Source organism: Cyanistes caeruleus, unplaced genomic scaffold, assembly GCF_971803275.1.
Source record: "Cyanistes caeruleus unplaced genomic scaffold, bCyaCae1.hap1.1 HAP1_SCAFFOLD_94, whole genome shotgun sequence".
NCBI lineage: Eukaryota > Metazoa > Chordata > Aves > Passeriformes > Paridae > Cyanistes > Cyanistes caeruleus.
Window position 1 is genome coordinate 672585 of NW_028255897.1, and position 22984 is coordinate 695568.

At 47.8% G+C, this 22984-nt stretch overlaps 2 protein-coding genes across 2 annotated transcripts in view; one reads left to right on the plus strand and one right to left on the minus strand.

Moving 5' to 3' along the window:
* The window catches only part of LOC147646520 (uncharacterized), a 319904-nt gene that overhangs the window by 204028 nt on the left and 92892 nt on the right, over positions 1-22984 (minus strand). The window lies entirely within an intron of this gene.
* Positions 1733-16015, plus strand: LOC111944096 (uncharacterized). The gene is made up of 3 exons (XM_086873353.1): positions 1733-1807; positions 10209-10287; positions 10474-16015. Exons 2-3 carry the CDS (start codon positions 10236-10238, stop codon positions 11478-11480), a joined length of 1059 nt encoding a protein of 352 aa, XP_086729479.1. The 5' UTR covers positions 1733-1807; positions 10209-10235; the 3' UTR covers positions 11481-16015.

Here is a 22984-nt window from a genome sequence, read left to right on the forward strand (position 1 = left end):
CCCCCCCATTTTTTATAGTGAAATTTTCACAACATTGTCCATTTGCAGTTTTCCTTTTCAGCTTAACCAATTTCTGCTGCAGTCAGATATCCTCACTATTGGCTCTGCCTTTAAGTGTGCAAATTCCCCTTGTGCCCCCAGGCAGAGCTTGGGGTGAGGGGCAGAGGAATTCAGGCCAATTCCTCCCCCAGGCAGGAACACCCTGGTACATTGTCCAGGCTTTGCCCCAGAGGTGTTAATTTGCATTTCTAAAGCTCCTCTCCTGGCTGCCTGGAATGAAGCTTCTCTTCCAGGGCAGCCATGGGATGACTCACATGGAGCCGCAACCCCACCCCCCACCCCCCCCAATTTTTTTTTTTTATTTTTTAAGACAATTTTCTATTAACTGTTTCCATTTTAAAGGGCCACATTTCAAGGTCTTCTGGTTTTCAAAATGCAGCTTAAAGGTGAACATGGAAAAACCCATACCATAATGTTGCCATCGCTAAGAGCCACGCACGAACATAAAATCAAAAATTAGAAAGAAATCAAGTATTTTCTTTTTCTTCTCTTCTGACTAAAAACTGATTCTCACACCCCTGGCCCAAACAGAACTGACAATAGAAAAGTAGAATAATTATGAAAAATTATTCTAATGGAGTAATCCTTTCACTGAAACTGTGAAAAGCAAAAACTCTCCAACAATGTCTCCAGAGAAATAAGGCATGACTTGATTCTGAACAGAATCATTTCAGCCACACATAGTCTGCATGTGCAGAGAAAATCATTCCATGACATGTGAGTTTTACTAGATCTTTCCTAAACTTTATTCAGTCTGAACCCATAGAAATTCATTGGTTTAGTGTCCATTGTTTCCAAGGTGTGGAGTTCTTAGTGTTTGGTTTCCTATTGCATCCGGATTTCTGTGTCTCTGATGTGAATTAGGTCTGCACTCCTGGATTTCCTGCTCAGCCTTTTCTAGACCCCCTTGGATCCCCATTCCTGGGACCCCCCCGCATCTCCTTGCCCAGCTCCGGGACCCCCTGCAGCCCCTTCTCCTGCACCAACAGCGCCCTGCACCCCCTTTCCCGGGGATCCTCCCCTGCCAGCCCCTGGATCCCCCGGTTCCGTCAGGCCGGGGATCCCCGGAGCCCCATTCCCGGCCATCCCGGGGCACCGCACCCCCAGGCCTCCCTTTCCAGGGAAAGCCGAGCTGGGCACGGGGCTCTCCAGCCGCTCGGGCATTTCTGATCACCCAAAGGAGAGGGAGAGAGCAGCAGAGAGAGAGGGAAGGAGTTCGGGAATCGGGGCTCGGGCTCCCAGCGCCCGCTCCTGCTCCGCCGGGGCTGGGGAGCCGCAGCCGCAGGAAAAATGGGATCCGCGGATGGCGGGGCTTCCCCCGCTTTGGGCCGAAGCCGGCGGGTTCCAGGCAGAGTTTGGGCGCAGGGCCCGGGAGTTCAGCCCAGTTTGTCCCGGGGGTCCCGCAGTGCGCGGCCGAGGAGGGTCCCGGGGGATCCCGGGAGGGGATCCAGGGGAATTCCCTGGAATTGCCCCGTCCCCTCCCCCCGCGCTCCCTCGGGCACTTTCGCTTCCGCCTTGGCCGCCCTGCGCCGCCGGGATCTGCCCGGCGACCGGTGACGTCACTGCAGCCTCGGGCTGCCACTGGCGGGCAGCAAAGAGCGGCGCCAATGGCGGGGCCGGAGGCGGCTCTGGGGGCGGGGCCGGAGGCGGCTCTGGGGGCGGGGCCGGGGCTGTGGGCGGGGCCGCAGCGGAGCAGCGCGATGGCTCCAGCGCTGGGGCCGGGGGCGCTCCCGGGGGGCGGCGAGAGGTGAGTGGGACCCCCGGCACCGGGACTCTTTGATCGCCCATTCCGGAGCTCCAAGGGGCCCCTAAACCCCCATTCCTGGGCGCCGCCATCCCACCGAACCCCCATTCCCGGGTGTGGGCCCCACCCTGCACCCCCTTATCCGGCACCAGGAACGCCTGCACCCCTTTCCCGGCCATCCCGCCTCCCGCAGCCCCCAGAGCCCCCTTCTCCTTCACCCATTTACCCCCCGGACCCCTATTCCTGCCTCTCCCAGCAGCCAGCCCCTCCTTTCCTCAGCACTCAGGACACCCGGGACCCCTATTCCCAGCCATCCCGGCTTTCCCTGCCCTGTCCTGGCAATGGGGACAGCGGGGACCCTTGGAGCTCCCTTTCCTGGGTACAGGAACGCCCTGAACTCCAGCCATGCCACATCTAGCCAGCCCTAGCCTCCCCTCTTGTCACTCCTGGCATCCCCAAATGCCCTTCCCGGCTCTCCCCGTTCCCCCTTTCCTTCAGCCGTGACCCCCCCGATCCCAAATCTCCAAATGTCCCCCCAGTTCTCCTCTCCCTGCGTTCCCTGCACGCGGCGCTGTCGGAGCCCGGCCCGGGCTTCCCGCAGTCCATGTCCATGGGGTCCCTGGCTGGGATCCCCTTCCAGCGCCGCCGCAGCGAGCGGGGCCGGGCGGAGCCGAGCCGGGATCTTGGGATAGCCAGGGCTGGGATCTTGGGATAGCCAGGGCTGGGATATTGGGATAGCCAGGGCTGGGATATTGGGATAGCCAGAGCTGGGATATTGGGATAGCCTGAGCTGGGATCTTGGGATAGCCAGGGCTGGGATCTTGGGATAGCCAGGGCTGGGATCTTGGGATAGCCAGGGCTGGGATATTGGGATAGCCAGGGCTGGGATATTGGGATAGCCAGGGCTGGGATTGGGATAGCCAGAGCTGGGATCTTGGGATAGCCAGGGCTGGGATATTGGGATAGCCAGAGCTGGGATATTGGGATAGCCTGAGCTGGGATCTTGGGATAGCCAGAGCTGGGATATTGGGATAGCCAGGGCTGGGATATTGGGATAGCCAGGGCTGGGATATTGGGATAGCCAGGGCTGGGATATTGGGATAGCCAGGGCCGGCACAAGGAGCGGCACCGGCACGGGGCCAGCGCGGAGCTGCAGATGCTGCAGCAGCGGCACAGCCAGAGCGGGGCTGAGCGGGGGGAGCCGGGGCTGGGGGATCTGTGGGGCTGCGATGGCAACTGTGGCACCGCCATGGGGATCCCTGAGATCCAGGCTGAGGGATTAACAAATTCCCTGGCTCACAGCTGCAGGGAATGTCTCCGGAAATATGTCAGATATGGGCGGGAGGTGCTGGAGTGTAAAGGTGGGGAGGGCAGAATTCCCATGGGAATATGGGAATCCGAATGTGGGATTTGGGAGGGCAAAATTTGGGAATGTGGGAATTCGCATGGAAATTCCATGGATGGATCTCAGACATCCCATTCCCATGGGAACTCTGTAGATGTATCTCACTGTCATGCCATTCCCATGGAATTCCATGGGCAGATCTTCCCATCCCTTTGCCATGAGAGCCCCAGTCCGGTTCCCCCCCAACCCCATCCTGGGGATCACCCTGTTCCTTGCCATCCCCACCCCCTACAAGACTCCTGGGGGTCTCCCCATGACCCAGCCAGCCCCCCAAACTCTTCCTGGGTTCCCCCTCATACCCTCACAATGGGAATTCAAGGGAGTCCCCCCGTGTCCCCTCCCCCAGGACTTTGGGGGTCCCACCCGACCTGTCCCTGCACCCCCAGATTTCTTCCACAGCCCCCCTGTGATGGTGGAGGGTGGGGGCCGAGTGCTGGTGCCCCCCTGCCTGCAGCAGATCCAGCGGTGAGGGCAGTTTGGGGGGTCCCTCAGCATTTGGGGTCCCTGGGATTTGGGGTGACCCCCCGGGCCCCCCAGGATCTCCCTGAACACGCTGACGCTGCCCGTGGGCAGTGAGAAGGTTCAAACCCGGCACGGGGTCCCCAGCACTGCCACCTGCATTGCCCAGGTACCCCCAAACCTGCCGAGAACCCCCAAACCCCCTGGGACACCCCAACCTCCCCTGATCCCAAACACATCCCTGGATGCTCCAAAAACTCCCCAAAACCGCAAAACCCCATACAGACATTGAGAAGGTTCATACCTGTCATGGGGTCCCTATCTCCATCACCAGCAGCAACCCCAAAACAGCCTGTGGACCCCAAACTCCACCCCCGGGATCGCCCAAATTCCCTCATCGGGACTCCTGTAAACCCCCTTGGGAACCCCCAAAAAACACCATGGCCCCAAAAACACACAGAACTTCTGAAAATTCCCAGGAACCCCTCACCAAGGTTTATACCCAGCATGGGGACCCCATCACCTTCATCGGCATCACCCAGGTACCCCCAAACCCCTCCCGGGACCCCCAACCCCTCCCGGGCTCCACTGCCGGAACCAACGGGAGCGGTGTTGCCCTTTTAAGAGGAGTTACAGTGGGACCCGACAACACCGGGGGTCCTTAAAGCGGCCATGGTAGAGAGAACCCCCAAAATCCACCCTGGGGGACAAAACATCCCCTACAGGGGCTTGGGGTGGGGACACCCCTCAAAATGTCACTTAAAGCCGTCATGATCCCCCCTCAAAAGGGGCTTGTGGGGCTGCGGCCGCACAAACACCCTAAAATGGGGAGGGAAAAACACCCCTGTAGTGGTGGGATCCCCCCCCAAAAAACCTGAAAAAGAGAAAAACTCCTCTTGAGAGGGGCCTGAAGACCCTGAAGGGCCCTGGAAGAGGGACAAGATCCCCTCCTGTGCTGGGGCCTCCCCGAGCCGGGAACTCTCCCGTTCCTGCACTCGGGGGAGCCCCGAACGACGGCGGCTCCTGGGCTGAGCCCCCCTCAGCCGGGGCTGCGGGGGGAACTGGGGGGGCTGGGACGGGGCTTGGGGCTCCTGGGGTGAACTGGGGGACCCTCAGTGCTCCCACCTCCCCCTGTTCCCCTGTCCCGCCCCGTTCCCATTGTTCCCCCAAAGCTCCGCTGCCCCCAGCTCGGTTTGGGGGGGACCCAGCCCTTTCCCATCGTGTCCCGGCCCGGCCCCGCTCACCCGAGGGCTCCGAACCACGCCCAGGGACAGAGGAGGGACAGAGGAGGAGGAAGAGGAGGAGCAGGAGGAGGAAGAGCTGCAGCAAGCAGAGGAGGCTCCACCTGCGCTCCCCGCTCTCTGCATCTGCAGCTCCTTCGGGACCATCGCCCCCCATCCCGCAGGTGCCCGGGGAGGGGGAGCTCGCCCCAAATCCCCCGGGGCTCCCTGGCTTTGGGGTTTTTGGGGGGGATGTTTGGGGATGGCAGGGCTCCAGAGCCGAGCCGCAGATGCCCCTCGGGGGCACCCCGGGGGTCCCCGGGAGGTGTTTTTGGGGGGTCCCGGTGGCGGTGGCGGCAGAGCCCCGGCAAAGGGGCCGGGGGGATGCGGGTCCGGCATGGCCGGGAAAGGGGTTCGGGCCTCCCGGTGCCGGCAGTGGCTGCTCCCAGCATTGCCCAGTTGTTCTGCCCATGTGGTTCCAGTTTCCTCGGCACCCTAGTATGAGCCCTGTCACTCCCAGTCATTCCCTGTTAGGGTACAATTTGTCTGCATTTTATCCCATTTTTCCACATTTTTATCAAATTTTTCCCCATTTTTATCCCATATTTTTTTCCAGTTTTTGCTCTATTTTTCCTCATTTTTATCCCATTTTCATATAATTTTTCTCCATTATTATCCTATTTTTTCTCCAAATTTTTCCCCATTTTTTTTTGTTTTCTCTCAATTTCCCCTTTTTATCTCATTTTTCCTCAATCTTTTCCCAATTTTTGTGATTTTTTTTCCTATTTTTTCCTATTTTTCATCAATTTTTACTCTAATATTTCCCCGTGTTTTCCTATTTTTTCCCAATTTTTTTCCATTTTTAATCTATCATCTTGCCTATTTAATCATCCCAAAAATTCAAATTCTGGGGGGGGAAAATTTGAAATTTTGACTGGAATAAAGGGTTCTTTAGGGGAAAAACTCCATGAATTTGAATCACAGCTTTCCCATGATTTTTCCATTATTTTTCCTTGATTTTTCCATGATTTCCAGCCAGAAAGAGGCATAGGATTCATCCGAACATTCTGGAGCCTTGAATAGGACCAGGTAATCTACCTTCCCAAAAATCTGGACCAGCTCGTCCACAATTCCACCTTTCCCCAATCCCTGGATTCCCACGTCTGTAAATTCTTCAACGACCTCCCAGCTAGGCAGTTCCTAAAATTCCATGGAAAAATGGGATTGGGGGATTTCATCCTGGTTTTTTTCTGATTTTTCCCATTTTTTCCCAATATTTTCCTTAATTCTTACTCTCTTTTTTTCCCCATTTTTTCCTGATTTTTCCCTCATTTTACCATGAATTTTCCCAAATTTTTCCCCATTTTTTCCTTTTTTTTCCCCCAGTTTTTTCCCAAATCTTCCTGATTTTTCCCTGATTTTTCCCTCTTTTTTCCCCAAAATTTTCTGTCTTTTTCCCAACTTTTTCTCAATTTTTTCTGTAATTTTTCTGTTTTTTCTGCTTTTTTCCCCAATTTTTTCTGTTTTTCCCAATTTTTTTTCCCTGATTTTCCTCCATTTTTTAAACTTTTTTTTTTCTGATTTTTTTCCCTGATTTTTTCCAGGTTTTATTCTTTTTTATTTTCCTGATTTTTCTTTCATTTTTCACAATTTTTTTCACATATTTTTCACATTTTTTTCTGCCTTTTTCCCTCTGATTTGTCCCCATATTTCCCCTTTTTTTTTTAATTTTTCCGGATTTTTTTCATGTTCATTTCCTAAATATTTCCTGGCTATTTCCTAATTTTTTTCCCCATTTTTCCAAGATTTTTTTTTCCCTCTTTCTTTTTCCTCATTTTTTCCTTGATTTTTTTTCCTTAATTTTTCACAGTTTTTTTCCTGGTCTTCTTCCTCTTTCTTTTCTGATTTTTTCCCTGTTTTTTCCCAATTTTTTCCTTATTTTCACTCATTTTTTCCTGATTTTTCCCTCTTCTTTTTGCAGTTTTTTCCTGCTTATTCTCCAGTTGTTTCACAATTTTCCCCTGTTTTTTCCCTGTATTTCCTAATTTTTTTACTGATTTTTCCTGATTTTTCCAGGTTTCTTCCCTCTCTTTTTTCTCAATTTTACCCAATTTTTTCCCAATCTTTTTCCTGGTTTTCCCTATTTGTTTCCTGATTTTTTTTGATTTTTTTCACGATGTCTTTATTTTTCTGATTTTTTCCCATTTTTTTCCCAATTTTTTCTAAAACTTTTCCTTCATTTTTGTATTTTTTCCCATTTTTTCCCCATTTTATTTCCTGATTTTTCCCTTTTCCTTTCCCAAATTTTTCTGGTTTTCCCCAATCATTTTCCTGAGTTTTTTGCAATTTTTTCTCAAATATTTCTGGTTTTTCCTTGATTTTTCCAATATTTTTCCCAATTTTTTCCTGATTTTTCCGAGGGTCTTTTCAGCTTTCTTTTCTTAATACTTTCCCTGATTTTTCACAATTTTTTACAGGTTTTTTCATGTATTTCCCATTTTTCCTGATTTCTCTCTTTTCCTTTCCCAAATTTTTTTCTAGCTTTTTCCCAATTTTTTCTCAAATTTCCTAATTTTTCCCTGATTTTTCCTGGGTATTTTCCAGATTTTCTCACATTTATTCCCTTTTTTTCCCCCATATTTTAACCTCTTTATTTTCTATATTTTCTCCAATTTTTCCAAGTTATTTCCCAGTTTTTTTCCTGATTTTCTGATTTTCTGATTTTTTTCCCATTTTTTCTAGTTTTTAATGATTTTTCCTTCTTTTCTTATTTGTCCTGATTTTTTCCCCATTTTTCCCAGATTTTTTTGACTTTCTTTTCCTGATTTTTTCCTGTTTTTCCCATTTTTTCCTTGAGTTTTCTCTTTTTTCCCCCAAATTTTTCCTAGTTTTCCCCAATTTTTGTCAAATTTTTCCATTTTTCCCAAATTTTCCCCAATTTTTTCCTGATTCTTCCCCCCTTTTTATTTCACCCTGATTTTTTTCTGTTTCTTCCCTTCTATTTTCCTTGAATTTATCCTGTTTTCCCATTTTTTTCCGCAGTTTTCCAGTTTCCGCCACACTCCCAGTCTGATCCCAGTAACTCCCAGGATGAGGCCAGTGGCCCCCAGTTGCTCCCTGGCAGTGCCAGTGTGACCCCAGTAGCCTCCAGTGTGATCCCTGGGACTCCCTGTCTCTCCCAGTATATCCCAGTCAGCCCCAGCACGCTCCCAGTCATTCCCAGCTCCTCCCAGTTGCTCTCAGCATGATCCCAGTTGTTCCCAGCCACTCCCAGTCAATCCCAGTATGATTCCAGTCACCCTCAGTGGGATCCCAGTCTCAGCCAGCAGGGACCCAGCTGCTCCCACTGTGATCCCAGTTGAGTATGATCCCAGAATAGTTGTAATTGTTCCCAGTTCCTACCAGTGTGATCCCAGTTGTCCCTGGAATAGTCCCAGTCCATCTCAGCATGGTCCCACTCACCCCCAGGTGCTCCCAGTGTGGTTCCAGCTGTTCCCAGTATGGTCACAGACATTCCCAGTATATCCCAGTTGCCCCAGTAAGGTTTTAGTTACCTCAGAATGATCCCCTTCTTTCCCAGTTAGTCCCAGTTGCTCCCAGTATGTTCCCAGCTGTGGCCTCAGTCCCCTCAGCATGGTTCCAGTACCTTCCAGTTGATCGCAGTTGCACCAAGTTGCCTCCAGTATAGTCCCAGTCCCTCCCCAGATGATCCCAGACCCTCCCAGCATGGTCCCAGTCATGCCCAGCTGCCCCCAGTGCAGACCCAGTCACTCCCAGTTGCTCCCAGTTGTCCCCAGCATGGTTCCCGTTGTTCCCAGCGTGATTTCAATTTCCCCAGGATGGTCACAGACACTCCCAGTATATCCCAGCTGCCCTCAGCATGCTTGTGCTCATTCCCAAGGATTCCCAGTTACCCCAGTAGGGTTCCAGTTACCCCAGTCCAAACCAGTCCCTGCCAGTGCTGCCACTCCTGGGATCCCCCAGCCCTCTCTGTGTTCCCCCCTCCCACATCTCCCCAGAGGAGCCCCAAGGGCTGGCAGTCCCCAGCCAGGGTCCCCAGCCAGCCCCAGGTTGGATCTGCAGCCCCCAATTTTCCCAGTTTCCCTCTCCTTTTCCCCGGGCCGGGTTCCCCCCGTCCCCAGCGGGTGGGAGCAGCGGAGAGCCCCGCGCTGCCCATCCCGACCTGTCCCGGCTCCATCCCCGCTCCTGCCGTGGGCTGTGAGGGGTTTGGGAACGGGGCACCGAGGGTGTCACTGCTCCTGGGGGAGGAGGAGGAGGGATGGAAGAGGAGGGATGAAGAAGGAGAGTGAGAAGGGATGGAAGTAGGAGAAGAAGCTGGCATTAGGGAGGAGAAGGAGGAGGGATGGAAGGGGAGGAGAGGGAGGAAGATGTTGGAAATACTCCACAAACCCCTTCATTCTTGTCCCCCATGGGGATGTGTCTGCCCTTCACAGAACACAGGCGGGAAGGGGTCTCAAAATATATCCAACATGGACCTAAGGTATTTTAGACAAAGAAGGGTCAAACTTACGAGACGTGGTCCTGGGTTCATTGTATGTGGAGCGCCCGGGGCAAGAGAGAGGCTGAGATTCCTTGGGTGCTGTCTCTTAAACTTGGGGGAGAGGGTGGCCAGGGGATACAGGGGGGTTACAGCCAATGGGATAGGGAAAAGAAAAGGGAGGGTAGGTAGGGACTGACCTTATACAACACCAAGGGTGAGTTCTTCCCTTGGGACAGACCATAATTGTTTAAATGAACTTCAACAGGAAGAGGAGGGACAAAGAAGGATCAGGGAAAGGAGAAGGAACCAAGAGGTCAAGAACTCCCTGAATTTACAGTCCCCCAGCTGTGGGATCATCACCCCCCATGCCACAGGTGCCCCGAGAGGGGGAGCTCAGCCCAGATGTCCTGGGGGGTCCCTGGGCTGGGTTTTTTGGGAGGGGATATTTGCGACTTAAGGACTGCAAAGCTGAGTGGAAAATGCCCCTTGTGGAGACACTGGGGGGTCCCAGCATCCCTAAGTGGGGAGATGGAAACGGGGGGAGCTTTTCAGATTCCTGGCACTCCCAGCAGCCTGGGGAGGGACTGAGCAGACAGGGGAACCCCAATACAAGCGTGACCCCCAGCAGCTGGGACAGGGGGGAACCTCTGAACACCAAGGGAAAAGACAGAGATGGGGAACTCCTGGGAGACATTTTCAGGGCTGAATCTTGATGTTTTGGAGGTTTTTATGGGTAGCTTGTGATTTCTAAAGATGGACTTGGGCAGGAGGAACCCCCGAATCCAATGTGCTCATGAACTGTATTTTTCCTCAAACCAGGATTTCCCATTCCCAGACCTTGTCCAGATGGAGGAGGAGGCTGTGAGGAAGAGGAAGATGCCCCAGGACACCCAGGCAGGTGAGGAGGAAGTCAGTGCCCCTTTCCCCCTCTCTCCTGCTCCATCTCCCAGCCCAGCCTGGCCCCTGGCTGCAGGACAACCCCGCTGCCGACGCCGTCCTGCCGGGGATGCACTGGGGGGATCTCCTTCCCCTTCCCTCTGGCACGGAGGCAAATCCCATCCTCTCCTTGTCCTTCCTCCCCCAGACAAGGAGCTGAGGATGGAGACCAGGGAGGACAAATCCCCACGGCAAAACCTCATGGAAGAAGCTGTTTTGAGCAGCTCCACAGCACAGGAATCCAACAGGGAGGTAAAGCCATGGAGATCCCGCAGGAGGAGGGGCTCCAAACCCATCCCAGGGTGCTCTGAGGAGGAAAGACCCACCCTGTGCCAGGAAGGTGGCCAGAGATCCAGCCAGGGCTCTGAGCTGGTGGTCCAGGAGCAGCTTCAGGATGGGGAGAAGCCCTACAAGTGCTTGGAGTGTGGGAAGAGCTTCAGGTCGAGCACCAAACTGATCTGCCACCAGATGATCCACACTGGGGAATGGCCCTATCAGTGTGGGGAATGTGGGAAGGGCTTCAGCTGCAGCTCCCACCCCATCATCCACCAGCGCATCCACACTGGGGAGAGGCCCTATGAGTGTCCTGAGTGTGGGAAGAGGTTTCGGATCAGCTCCAGTCTCCTCCTGCACCAGCGGATTCACAGAGATGAGAGGCCCTTCCGCTGCCCTGACTGTGGGGAGGGCTTCAAGCAAAACTTCACCCTCATCACCCACCGGCGCATCCACACCGGGGAGAGGCCCTACGAGTGTGGGGAGTGTGGGAAGAGCTTCAGCCACAGCAACAGCCTGATCTGCCACCAGAGGATCCACACTGGGGAACGTCCCTATGAGTGTGGGGAGTGTGGGATGACCTTCAGCCAGAGGTCCCAGCTGACCATCCACCAGATGATCCACACTGGGGAGAGGCCCTATGAGTGTGGGGAGTGTGGGAAGAGGTTTCAGACCAGCTCCAGTCTCCTCAAGCACCAGCGGATTCACACGGATGAGAGGCCCTTCCGCTGCCCCGACTGTAGGAAGGGCTTCAATCAAAACTCCAACCTCATCAGGCACCGGCGCATCCACACTGGGGAGAGGCCTTATGAGTGTCCCCAGTGTGGGAAGAGCTTCTCCAGGAGATCTCACTTGACCCAACACCAACAGAGGCACCGGTAAGGGAAGCCCTGTGAGTGCCCCAAGTGCAGGAAGAGCTTTGTGCACTGCCCCAGCTCCATCCCCCATCAGAGGACCCACGTTTGGCAGAGCCCTGATGACCCACGTTCCCAGTGATCTGTGTTGGGAACACACTGGGCTGGAGGTCATTTTATTTTGGTTTCAATTATCTTTTGATTCATCTTCATCTATTTAAAACAGAGAAATAACAGAGTGGTAAAAATCAACGAATTCATCAAAGGCATCTCAAACCTCACATTTTACTAGTGCTTCAAGGGAATCTGGGAGGTACTTGAGAGTATTTGGGGGTTGTGGGGTTATTTGGTGTAATTGTCTCCATTTCTTGTCACTCAAAGAGACGAGAGGCTTCTATCTGTCACCTCAAAACCACTCTATGCCACTGAATCCTACTCAATCCCTCTCCAAAATTATTCAATTCTACAGCCCCTCAGGGTGTGATGCCTTAAGTTTTAGCTTTCATATTTTTCATATTCTGCGCTGCCTAGGTTTGTAGTTTTGAACTTCGTATTAAGTGTTAGTGAGCTCTCTTTACAGAGTAGGTAGACAAAGCAATTCCTTTTCTAGCTTGATACCAAGGACAGTCGTTAGAAGTTTCAGGCCCAAAAGCATAAACAAGGGTGGACTGAAGAGAGAAAACAAGAAGGATGGGACTTCATCATCTGAAGCTGTAACTGGACAATTGTAGGTTTTCCAAGCAAGGCAAACACCCCAATTCAGGAGCCAGCACGGTGGCCCCCCTTGGCCACTCGGGCCAATCTACCCACAAGACATCAATGTGATGGGTGGTGAAGCAATGGCGTTTATTGCAGGAGAATTTGACCTTTTATAACCTAGGGTCATTGTGTTACTCCCATCTGCTTACGTAACTTAGATGCTATTGATCTAATTGCAAGAAGCCTTGCTGTCTTAACAGAGAGGGGTTTTTGCAAACTTTCCGTTACATCCTGAAATCTTCCGCATCGCCAGGCCTTAAACTACAACATATTTCCCCCCTCTCTATGAATAACTAATTTGCTAAAATATAAGGTATATTAGTCTTAAAAATTCTAATGTTATTTTTTATATATGTATTTCTAAACACTTTGTCTAACTTATCTATATTATAAAAGTTTTTAAAATGGATAATATAAAATTGAGTAAAATATAAAATACTTAACTAAAAGGCTAAAAACTTACAAAATAGATACTACAATTTTCATTGGTAAATATAAACACATGTAACAACTAAGTGTATTTTAAAGCATTTGTTGCCTTTCTATAAACAAAATGTTAACTTTTTCTAATCGGTTCTTAACAAAGGACACAAGCTTATTTAGAATACATGGTCCAAAGATTAGCACAAGTAAAATCATCAGAACTGGTCCAATCAGGGTAGACACCAGGGTAGCCACGGAGATTGGTCAAACCAGGACTGGAACCAGCTTTGCTGGGCTTCTCTCTCTGCTTTTCGCTGAGACAGCCTGTCCCGTAGCTCTGCCATGGTGTCTCTCACTACTCTGGTGTGGTCTGCGTAGAAGCAGCACTTCTCTTTCAGGGCGATGCAGAGGCCTCCTTGCTGCATGAATAGAAGGTTGAGACTTCACTTTTTAGTCATCTGTAGCTAAAGCAGTCTCTGTTGTTGGGTCACGATGGCAGAGACACCTGTGGCAGCACCAGCTGCTCTCAGGTTAAGCAGCATCGCTATGGTTACACCTGTCACCACTTCTCTTTTCTGAAGTTGGGTGAGTCTCTCCACTTGCAGGCTCAACTCTTCATCCAGGTGGTACAGGACTCTGGGGATGATAACAGCTAATACACAAAAGTCAACAGAGGAGTTAAAGCTTGGGTATAAATACAAGGGCTAGACTATTAGATCATGGGTTCTCAGCCTGTACTACAAAATTGGGGCTCACTGCTTCAGGTGTTATAACTATAAACAGCACAATTACTATGAACAGTTTATCATGTAAATGACACCATGCTTACAAACTTACAACTAAAACTTTAGCGTTAAATGAACTTTCAAAGATGCTTACATTACCTCTTAAAGAAAAATACTTATACTTTATACTAACATAACAATTACTACACAGGCTAAACACTTTATCTTAAACTCTTATTTAACTACTTTTAACATACATGTTCTGGTATATATGTAATCTAAGCATGAAAGCAATTTGCTAGAAAAATAAACACACAATTACAATTTGCTTTGTATATAGTTAGATGGAGTCTCTACACTTCCCAAATCTTCTACAGAATTTCTCCAACACGATTCAGTCTTGGAACGTTCACTGCTCCCGTGATGTCAGCTGGCAGCTGATCGGTGACTGAGGGCTTTGATGTTCAAGTTGTTCTTCAAACCCTTCTAGATCTTAAAACAAAGGATAACTGAAAAATTGATAGAGACACCACATCATAATAATAACGTAAAATTTCTGTTGGTAAACTCTCTGTGTAGTGTTCAGACACAACTGTGTCCTGACAGCTCCACTTCTGATCCATGTCTGGAGTACCAAGGCTGTGTGATGACATCTCTGTTCACTGGATCTCGTGTGTTCAGAGGCACACAGTCTGGTCAGATGGACAGGTGACCTTTTTGAACCTGCCAACAAAACACAGGCACTTCTCTCCTTGAAGTTAATGAATTACACTAATTAAATGCTTTTAGGGCATCAATCTCCCCCGTTTTCTTTAAAAAAAAAATAAAAATGAGATGTACTTCTGTTATAAACATCAACATCAACACAAAACCATATACACAATTAGTAAGAACTTATACCAGTTAAAAATCAATTAAATCATAAACATTATTAATAACATATGTAATATAAAACTACTATTAATTACTAAAACACTGCACCAGCATCCCATAGTTAGCAAGCAAACAGAAACAAAACAATCAGTGAAGGATTGGGTAATCACCTCTGGAAATGATTCTCCAAGCCCACTTCAAAATTGATCCAGCTGTCATTATCAACAGGGTCAAATTGCTGAGTCAAAAATTGACTCAAATACTGATTTGGTACAGAAAACATCTGGATATGTTGGCAAACATTTCATCCAGGTAAAGTCAAGGCTTGGCCAGGGCCTGGCTTTAAACTGGAAAGATGCCTCTTAACTCATTTCTAGAACAAGGTTCTCAATAGTAGCAGCTATGAGATGCTTACAGCACAGCAAACTGTTAAAATGCATTTGTACAAAGCAAATGATCAGAAGCCTCAGGTACCAGACCAATTAAACCATGCAGCAGTTGGTTTAATCTGAAGCCTCTCCCAGGGCAGCTGATCCTCAGCAATGGTACATCTTCTTAAAATTCTGGAAACACTGAAAAATATGAAAGCTATAACAAACAAAACTGCAGAGATTGCAACAACCAATAGAACCCCTGATGAAGTCAAGGGTGTCACAGACTGCATTCCCTTCTATCCACAAGCAGGTGTTCATCAGTGTTCCATCACAGCTGTTTCAGTTGTGGCTGTCTTCATATCTCTAGGAAAATAACTATACTTTGCAGTTTAAACAAGTGTCTCAAATAAAACATAAAACAATTTAAATTAAACAATATTTAAACCTAACAATAATTATTTATGACAAAAGGAAATAACAAACTTAACCTTAAAAGAATATCTAAGTTAGAAAACTTAACTTAAAAACATTCAAGCCTAAACATTATAAAACTTGACTATCCTTAATTCTATTAACACTTAATCTATATTAAATAAAAACATAACTTAATCTTATTCTGTTACTACAAAAAAGCAACTAAAAGTTTGATATACACCTTTTAAACACAATATAACAATAACATGGATTCACTATAAAGATTATAAAAATGTAACAAACACATCACAATTCTATGTCATCTAGCTTTGAGAATAACCCACAATAACTGCAAATGTTACTAAAAATACTTATTCATAATAGGAATTTGCCTAGTATATCCTTAAATTGATTAGGATTTTAAATTGCAGTTTTTCTAGAGAAAAAACACAACAACACAGGATTTGGCAAGTTGCCATCCAGCTTTTGTAGCACTTTTCAGAAACATTAAGCCCAATTCTTAAACTAAAATCCAAAATCCAAATTGGTATATATGCAGTTATATGTGTTTTATATAACAAAAGAACTCACATTGAAATTACCTTATTAAAATTGTGGAAAAAACAAGCAAATAGATAATATATACTTTAACTTAACTTTGTTTTGTACAGTAAAGTTCTCTTAACTAATTATCTTTTAAACCACAAATCTCTTTTGTAGATAACATTAATTGGAAGGTTTTCCTAGAAGCTGTAAATCACACCATATTTTAACTTTAGGTTTTAAAACTAATTATTGCAAGGCAACTTCTGTTAAACACTTTTTCTCTCTCTTTTTTTTTTTTTTTAATATTTCAAAGAATCACAATAACTTCTCTAGTAAAACTCTAAAAACTGCAACTGCATAAACTCATAATTACTTAAAACACAAAATTAACTCTAAAAGGGTATATAAAAACATTTTGAAAACCCAATAAATCATGACTCTGTAACAAACTGGGTATTATCTCGGTGCTTTTTCTTAGAGAGGGAGCGGGGGGGGGTGAACTGCCCACCCTGCTGCTGCTCTCTGTTGCTGCCATCTTCTTATTTCTCTCTTTTCCTCTGGCGTTATTTGAGTCACAGTTCTATACTTAGCACAAAGATAATTATCAGCTTCTTCCACAGACCATTCACTATCTTTCACATAATTCAAAAGGACCTTGCGTTTGCTTAATGACAAAGATTGTGACGGCCTTGGAGATGGCTGTTTAGGTGTTAAAGGGGAAGGTCCCGGCACACTATCATTTAGATCTCTTTATTGACTTTCAGTGTTCTTAAGTCCACTCACAATTGCATCGTGTGCCTTTTTATACGCTTGTTTTACAGTAGCAGATTTTGCATCACGATCTAAACATTGCATTTCTTGTAAAAGTTGTGTCATAACGCTTGCTTGTTGTGATAGTAAAGTTTTTAATGTCTCTGACTCAGTCTGGGGATCAGGAGGGAGGGGGACTGCAGCTGGGTCAATTTCCATGGGCAGCGGAAGGGCAGAGGGTGGCACTGAGTGGTTTACAGGGGACAATGTCTGCGGGACTTGGGAATTGCCGTCTTATGGCGGAATCAAATCATCATAGGGTCTCTTACGTGCTGGAGCAGCAATCATATGAGGGGTAGGAATATTTTTGTTACTCCAATCACAGTCATTTTCACTCCTTGGCTGCTTGTTACTCGACCTTTCAGCTGCTTTTCCTTCCGCGGCAGCGTAAATTCCCTTCACAGATGCCTCGATCTCAGCCTCTGCACCCAACTGCTCTATCATTAATGTAACTTGATGATACATTTGCGCTAGAGCTTTAGCTTCTTTTGAGACAGACTGTACAGCTAGCCACAGATCTTCTCCCACCCTTTTCCAGGCGGCATTAGTAAAAACATCGTCAGTCTCAGTGATTAATTTCTGCCACTTTGCCCAAAATAATAAATCTGTCAGAAGCGTACGATCTAAAGGAGTCCCCGCTTTCTGACTCATCCGGAGCAAGGCTTCTATCGTAGCTTTCTCCACGGCTGATACAGCATTGCCCATCCCACCAATTTCCAGCTCAAGGCTGCTGACTCACCGGTCGAGTTTTGTAGCCACACGCGTCTCTCTCGGACACCCGGTCGCAACCGCCGTGGGATTTTTCTTCTTTTCAGCCTTAGATTATGACAGACTCTTCACACCCGGGACCAAAGCTCATCACGTCAGGGTCCCCAGATGTTAAGTCCAATCTTAAGGCAGGAATCAGACAGCACACCAATGTGATGTGGAACTGAGACCTTTATTTCTTGCTCTTGCATTACTTATATAGTTTTTGCCAAGCATCTAAAAATAGAATACAAACTTATAGCTCTAGTTTATAACACTGTTTTCGTTCTTCTCTAAACACGTTACTATCCTTATCTTAAAGCAAATTACTAGATGCTTGCAGACCTTTGTGTGATCTTTTGTCTTGCTCAACGAGCAGGAATACTTATCACCTTGTTTTCTTTGGCAGTCTACTGTTAGGGTCAGCATGCTCTGTAAAAAGCCTGTAAGCTAAGCACACCTGCAAAAGCCTCAACATTCCTTTTTTTTTTTTTGGTGTATACCTCCCTGTTCCTTCCCCTTTCCCCTGTTCCTAAGGGCAGGACAAAGGGTGAAAAAAGCCAAGATGGCTTGGGGCTGCTGCCAACTCCCCATCACCCCGGTGTCTTTCTGCCATCCCATCCCCTGTTTTCCTGAAGGCAGGCAAGGGACGGAGAACATCCAGAGTGACGCGGGTCTGCTGCCGTCTGCCCGCTGTTCCGTGTCCTCCTTCACCCCCTGTCTTTCCATATTCCCCGTTCCTGGTCCGGGAAAGTCCATCCCGGCCTCCCCCCCCATCCCAAGATGGCTCTGGCCACGCGGTCTGGGATCCCTTGTTTCCCGCCTTGCTCCTTCTTTTCCAGCCCCGAACCTTCCCTTCCCCCAGTAACTCCTGCTTCACTCCCACCCCTTTGTTCAGTGCTCCACCCCTGGGGGCTCTGCCTTTTCCATCCTGGGCAACACCTCCTCCGGGGAGATCGAAACTGTAACCTGAGCTCCCAGAGCCAGTGTTTCACCAAGATCATCTAAAGCAGCTACACCCATATGGGAACCAGAGCCGAAACTGGAGATGGAAGAACTCTGCCCCTCGTGAGAGGAGATCTAAGAGCTGCACCCTTCCTCAAAGAGAATCCTAAACTGCAAGAGACTGAACTAAAAAACCATTATGTTTGCATTAAGTACCATCACTGTTTAATTTGCCCGGCGTGGTCCGAGATTGAAATGTTTGTTTTCAATATTGTTTTTTCTGTTTGCTTAATGTGTTTTGTTATTGAGTTTTGGTTGTCCCACAAAGCAAAGCGGGTGCTCTGTGGAGGAGGTGAGATTTTAAGGTATATGTTTGGAAACATTTTAAGCTCCTAATTAAAATAAAAATAAAAAAAAAATTAAAAAAAAATAAAAAAGGAGCAGATGTGGCAGCGGCCTCAGGGAGACAAAGAGTTACATTGTCCCACCCCAAACCCCTTGAGAAGGGCGGCCCAGGAGTTCTGATTGGGTTTGAGTCCCTGAGGGGTTCTCCCTTGCTGTGCTTCTACTGGTCCCTGACCCTGAACTCCACCCTCAAAGGTGGAAACCCTCGGGGGTTCTGTCCCTCAAAAACCCCTGCTGTGCCTCTGTTCAGAGCTCTCTGTTCTGGACCTGACTTTGTTCCCATGCTGAATAAATGGTTTCATGAACGGGAGCCCGTCTCGGTTGGTGTTTGATGCTGGTCCCCAGAATCCTGCTGCTTCCCTGGACGAGATCCTGGAGTTGCGGACTGCAACAGCAGGGTATTGGATGAAATACACAAATTGACACATTGGGGGACGCAGGGTCTATGTGACCATTTCTTGAGGGAGAACATCTGCATAGGGGTTTATGATATAGCAAAGGCCATCACTCAGGGCTGTGTAACGTGTCAAAGGGTAAACCAATGAGTGATGATGAAACCCGTACCAGGGGGGAGGGAACTAGCGGAGAGACCCTTCTAAAATGTGTAAATTGATTTCACAGAAATGCCTCTAGGACAGGGATACAAACACCTGCTAGTGATCGTAGATAACCTGACCCATTGGCCAGAGGCTTTTCCCACTTGGAATGAAAGAGCGAGAGTAGTAGTCAAAATACTTTTGGAACATATTGTCCCCAGGTATGGGTTAATCAATAACATAGACTCGGACCAAGGCCCCCATTTCACTGCCCGTGTCCTCCAGGAAACCACTGAAGCCCTGGGGATAAAGTGGAGGTTACACACCCCATGGCATCCCCAGAGCTCCGGTCGGGTAGAACGGATGAATAAGACCATAAAAACGACCTTAACCAAACTGACTCTGGAGACTAAATTAGATTGGATAAAATGTTTCCCTTTGGCTTTATTACAGATAAGAACCCGACCTCGAGCAGATTTAGGGGTATCCCCCTATGAAATGTTATTTGGACTCCCCTTCCTAATTACTCCTTACAGCACTGCCCGGTATACTGAAGGGGAAGAAACCTCAAGGAGGTATTTGGAAACTGTTGTTAAAACTTTAGAAAACCTCAGGAAAAAAGGGTATCTCCCTCAGACTCCTCCCTTTGAGGTAGACACAAACCATAGTAACCCTGGGGATTGGGTATTGGTAAAATCTTGGGCTAACTCTCCTCTCACTCCAAAGTTTGAAGGACCCTACCAAGTTCAACTCACCACACATACGGCTGTGAGAACCCAGGAAAAAGGGTGGACACACGTGAGTCGAGTTAAAGGACCAGTGGCACCACCAGATGGGGAAGTCAACTCCGAAAAAGATCCCTCTAACTGGACTGTTGTCCCCAACACCAAGGACTTGAAAATAACCTTAAGAAGGAAACCCAGAGACTAAAGTCCCCAATCAGGAACTGGAATTACAACAGTTGTTGTTAAGTGAACTCTTGGCTGCAAAATTTGTGGTTAAGTGTTTCTTTAAAGTCTGTGAACTAATGTTAAGGTGTTTTCCAGTTGTGGTTAACTTGTAACTATTATTATTATTATTATTATTATTATTATTATTAGTTGAAAAAGTAAAAGAACCCCTCCCCCCCATAAGGCTCCAATTTCCTAGCCAAGACTATATTCCTCCCTGGGCAGCTTTTCCCAAGACCAAAACCGACAACAGTAAAAAGGAGAAGGACAAAAAAAATAATAAAGCTGTAAGCCTTGGACTCAGACCCCCAAAAAAGTGTGAGGAAAACCCCAAGAGGCAAGACCAGGGGAGATCAAACATGGTTCCTGCTGGACTCTCGGGAGTCACGGACTGCAGGGAGCCTAAAAGGATCATCACAAGGCTCATGGTAGGTCTGGTGATAGCAATGCACCTCACCAATGCCATGGGGACAGACTCTTGCATGAAATGTTATTATCCCTTGTATGATGGGGAAAATCTAGGGTCCCTGGTAAGGGTCCACACAAATTTGAGTCCTTCTTGTTACAACAAATCACAATTAGAAGAATGCCAAGAAAACGGAAAACCATATTGGATTACCAGAAATACAGCCACTTTTAGAGAACATCTTTTGGGAGACTGTCCCATGAGGGATACTTGGCTGTGCTTTGAAAAGAACGAACCAGTAAAAGGTGAACCTGATGTGGTAAAGGAGAAAAGAGTGGACATGAGCGTGGGAAATGAAGAATAGGAAAATTTGAGTGGGAAGAACTTGTTCATTGATTTAGTTGAAAACATCAGCAAGGAATTAAATATAACTGATTGTTGGGTATGTGGGAGTACTAAAATGTCTGATATTTGGCCCTGGGAGGGAATTAGCTTGAAACCTTGAGAAATTTTAAGCATAAAATGAACTGGGGAAGGCCAAAGAACACCAGGGTATAGGAGAAGGGAAAAATGGGAGTTAAAGGCTAAGGTAATTGGGGAAGACTGTATTCTACAAACTGGAAAAAGATATAGAACCCTGGTGGGGTGGATGGCATGCAAAAGATATAATGAAGAATCTAGGAACTAAATGGGTTCCCCCAGGAGCCCAACCTAAGATATTGATCCTTAGAGAAGAGGGAAAAAGGGTGCATTCATCACAAAGGATATAACCTTTATGAATGTGCAGAAAAAGGGATCAATCCCTTCTGGGGAATTAGAAGCCTATCAAAGCATTGGGAGTACCCCTATGAAGACAGGGAGGGTTTTTGGGAAGCCCCAGATGATTTCCTTTGGATCTGCAGGGATGCAGCTTATACACATCTACCAGGAGACTGGTCAGGTAGCTGCACGATTGGGGTGATAAAGCCAGCTTTCTTCCTGCTCCCAAAACAAGCTGGCTCAGAGCTTGGAGTACCACTATATGACAACCTAAAGAGGCCCCTAAAAAGGAAGAAGAGGAGTGTAATAAGCACAGGAGGGACCCAGAATTGGAAAGGAACAGTCTGGACCCTGGAGGAAATAATAAGAACTTATGGGCCAGCAACCTGGGCCCAGGATGGGTCCTGGGGATATAGGACCCCAATATACATGTTAAACAGAATAATCAGGCTCCAAGCTGTAATTGAAATAACATGGAACAAAACAGCCCTGGCTCTTGATCATATAAGTGACCAACTCTCCCAGACCTGATGTACCTGGTGTACCAACTCCGACTGGCAGTAGATTACCTTCTTGCTGATGAGGGGGGAATCTGTGGGAAGTTCAACACCTCTGAATGCTGCCTAGAAATAGATGATAAAAGTGAAGTAATCTGGAACATTTCTAAAGAGATCAGAAAAATCTCCTACGTAGGGAACCAAGAATGGATGCCAATCCTGAATACTGATTGGTGGGATAGTTTCTGGTCCTTTAAGGGCTGGTGGAAAAAGGGGGCATTCATTTGTATAGCGGGACTAGCAGAACTGTTATTTCTTCCCTGCGTCATCCCATCTATGATCAGAATGATTACCTCAGTAATACAGTCTAGCAGCACGATCTACAACTCATTAGAAATAACCCAAGAGAAGGGAAAAACTAAGATCCTAATGTTAGAAAGTTCAGAGCTGAAAGAAGCAAAAAGGGTATATGACCAATACCAAAGACTAAAGAAGTTTCACTACCAGGAGCCTGAAACAACAAGTTGACGCAGGCTGATGCCTGGTCAAATTAAAAGAGGGGGGATATTGTTAAAAATAAAAATCCTAATGTTCAAATTATATGTTCCTGTTTCAATCCCAGTTTAGGTCCCTGGATAAGGGGTTTTGGTGTTGTTAGTCCCAAAAGGGTTCACTGTTAAGAAGTTCGTACTTGTTTTATCCTTGCATTTGTATCCCCATCCCTTACCCCCTCCCAACCCGTCGGGTAATTTAGCTGCTGCTGCCCAGGATGAACTTCCCCATTTCCCATAAAGACTTGCACATGGGTGCATATTAAAATCATATTACCACCTGGGAGCAAAGACAGCCCTGGACAACAAGCCACGCTCAGGGAACATCTGGAGGACCACACTGTGGAGGCAGCGGGGACCTGGGGAGACTGGGTGCGCCAATCCCAGTCCAGCAAGCTGGTTGCCATGACCTGGGCAGGACTTGAGAGGGAAGACACCCCTGGACTTTCGAGCCTGAGACAGAGTCTCTGGGTGATCCTGGCAAGGATAGAGGCTCCAGTCCTGCTGACAGTGGATGATGACAGGCCTGCGTGATCCTCGACATTGAGCACAGGGAGCAGCGGCGGCGTGCGCCCCAAGCCCCCACCTCTAGGCCCAGTTGTCTCTAATAAAGGCTTGTTAATGGGAGCAGAAGGTCTCCTGGCCCTTTAATTCACCGCACCTGCACTGCCGGGGGAGGAGGCACAGCCGGGAGGAGGGAGGGTAGGGGGGAAGCTGGTTTTAGGGCTATTAATTTACTTCTCATGATCCTTCACTGAGTTTTTGGAATTTTCTGCCAGAAATCTCTCTCCTCCCCCACTCATCCACAGGGA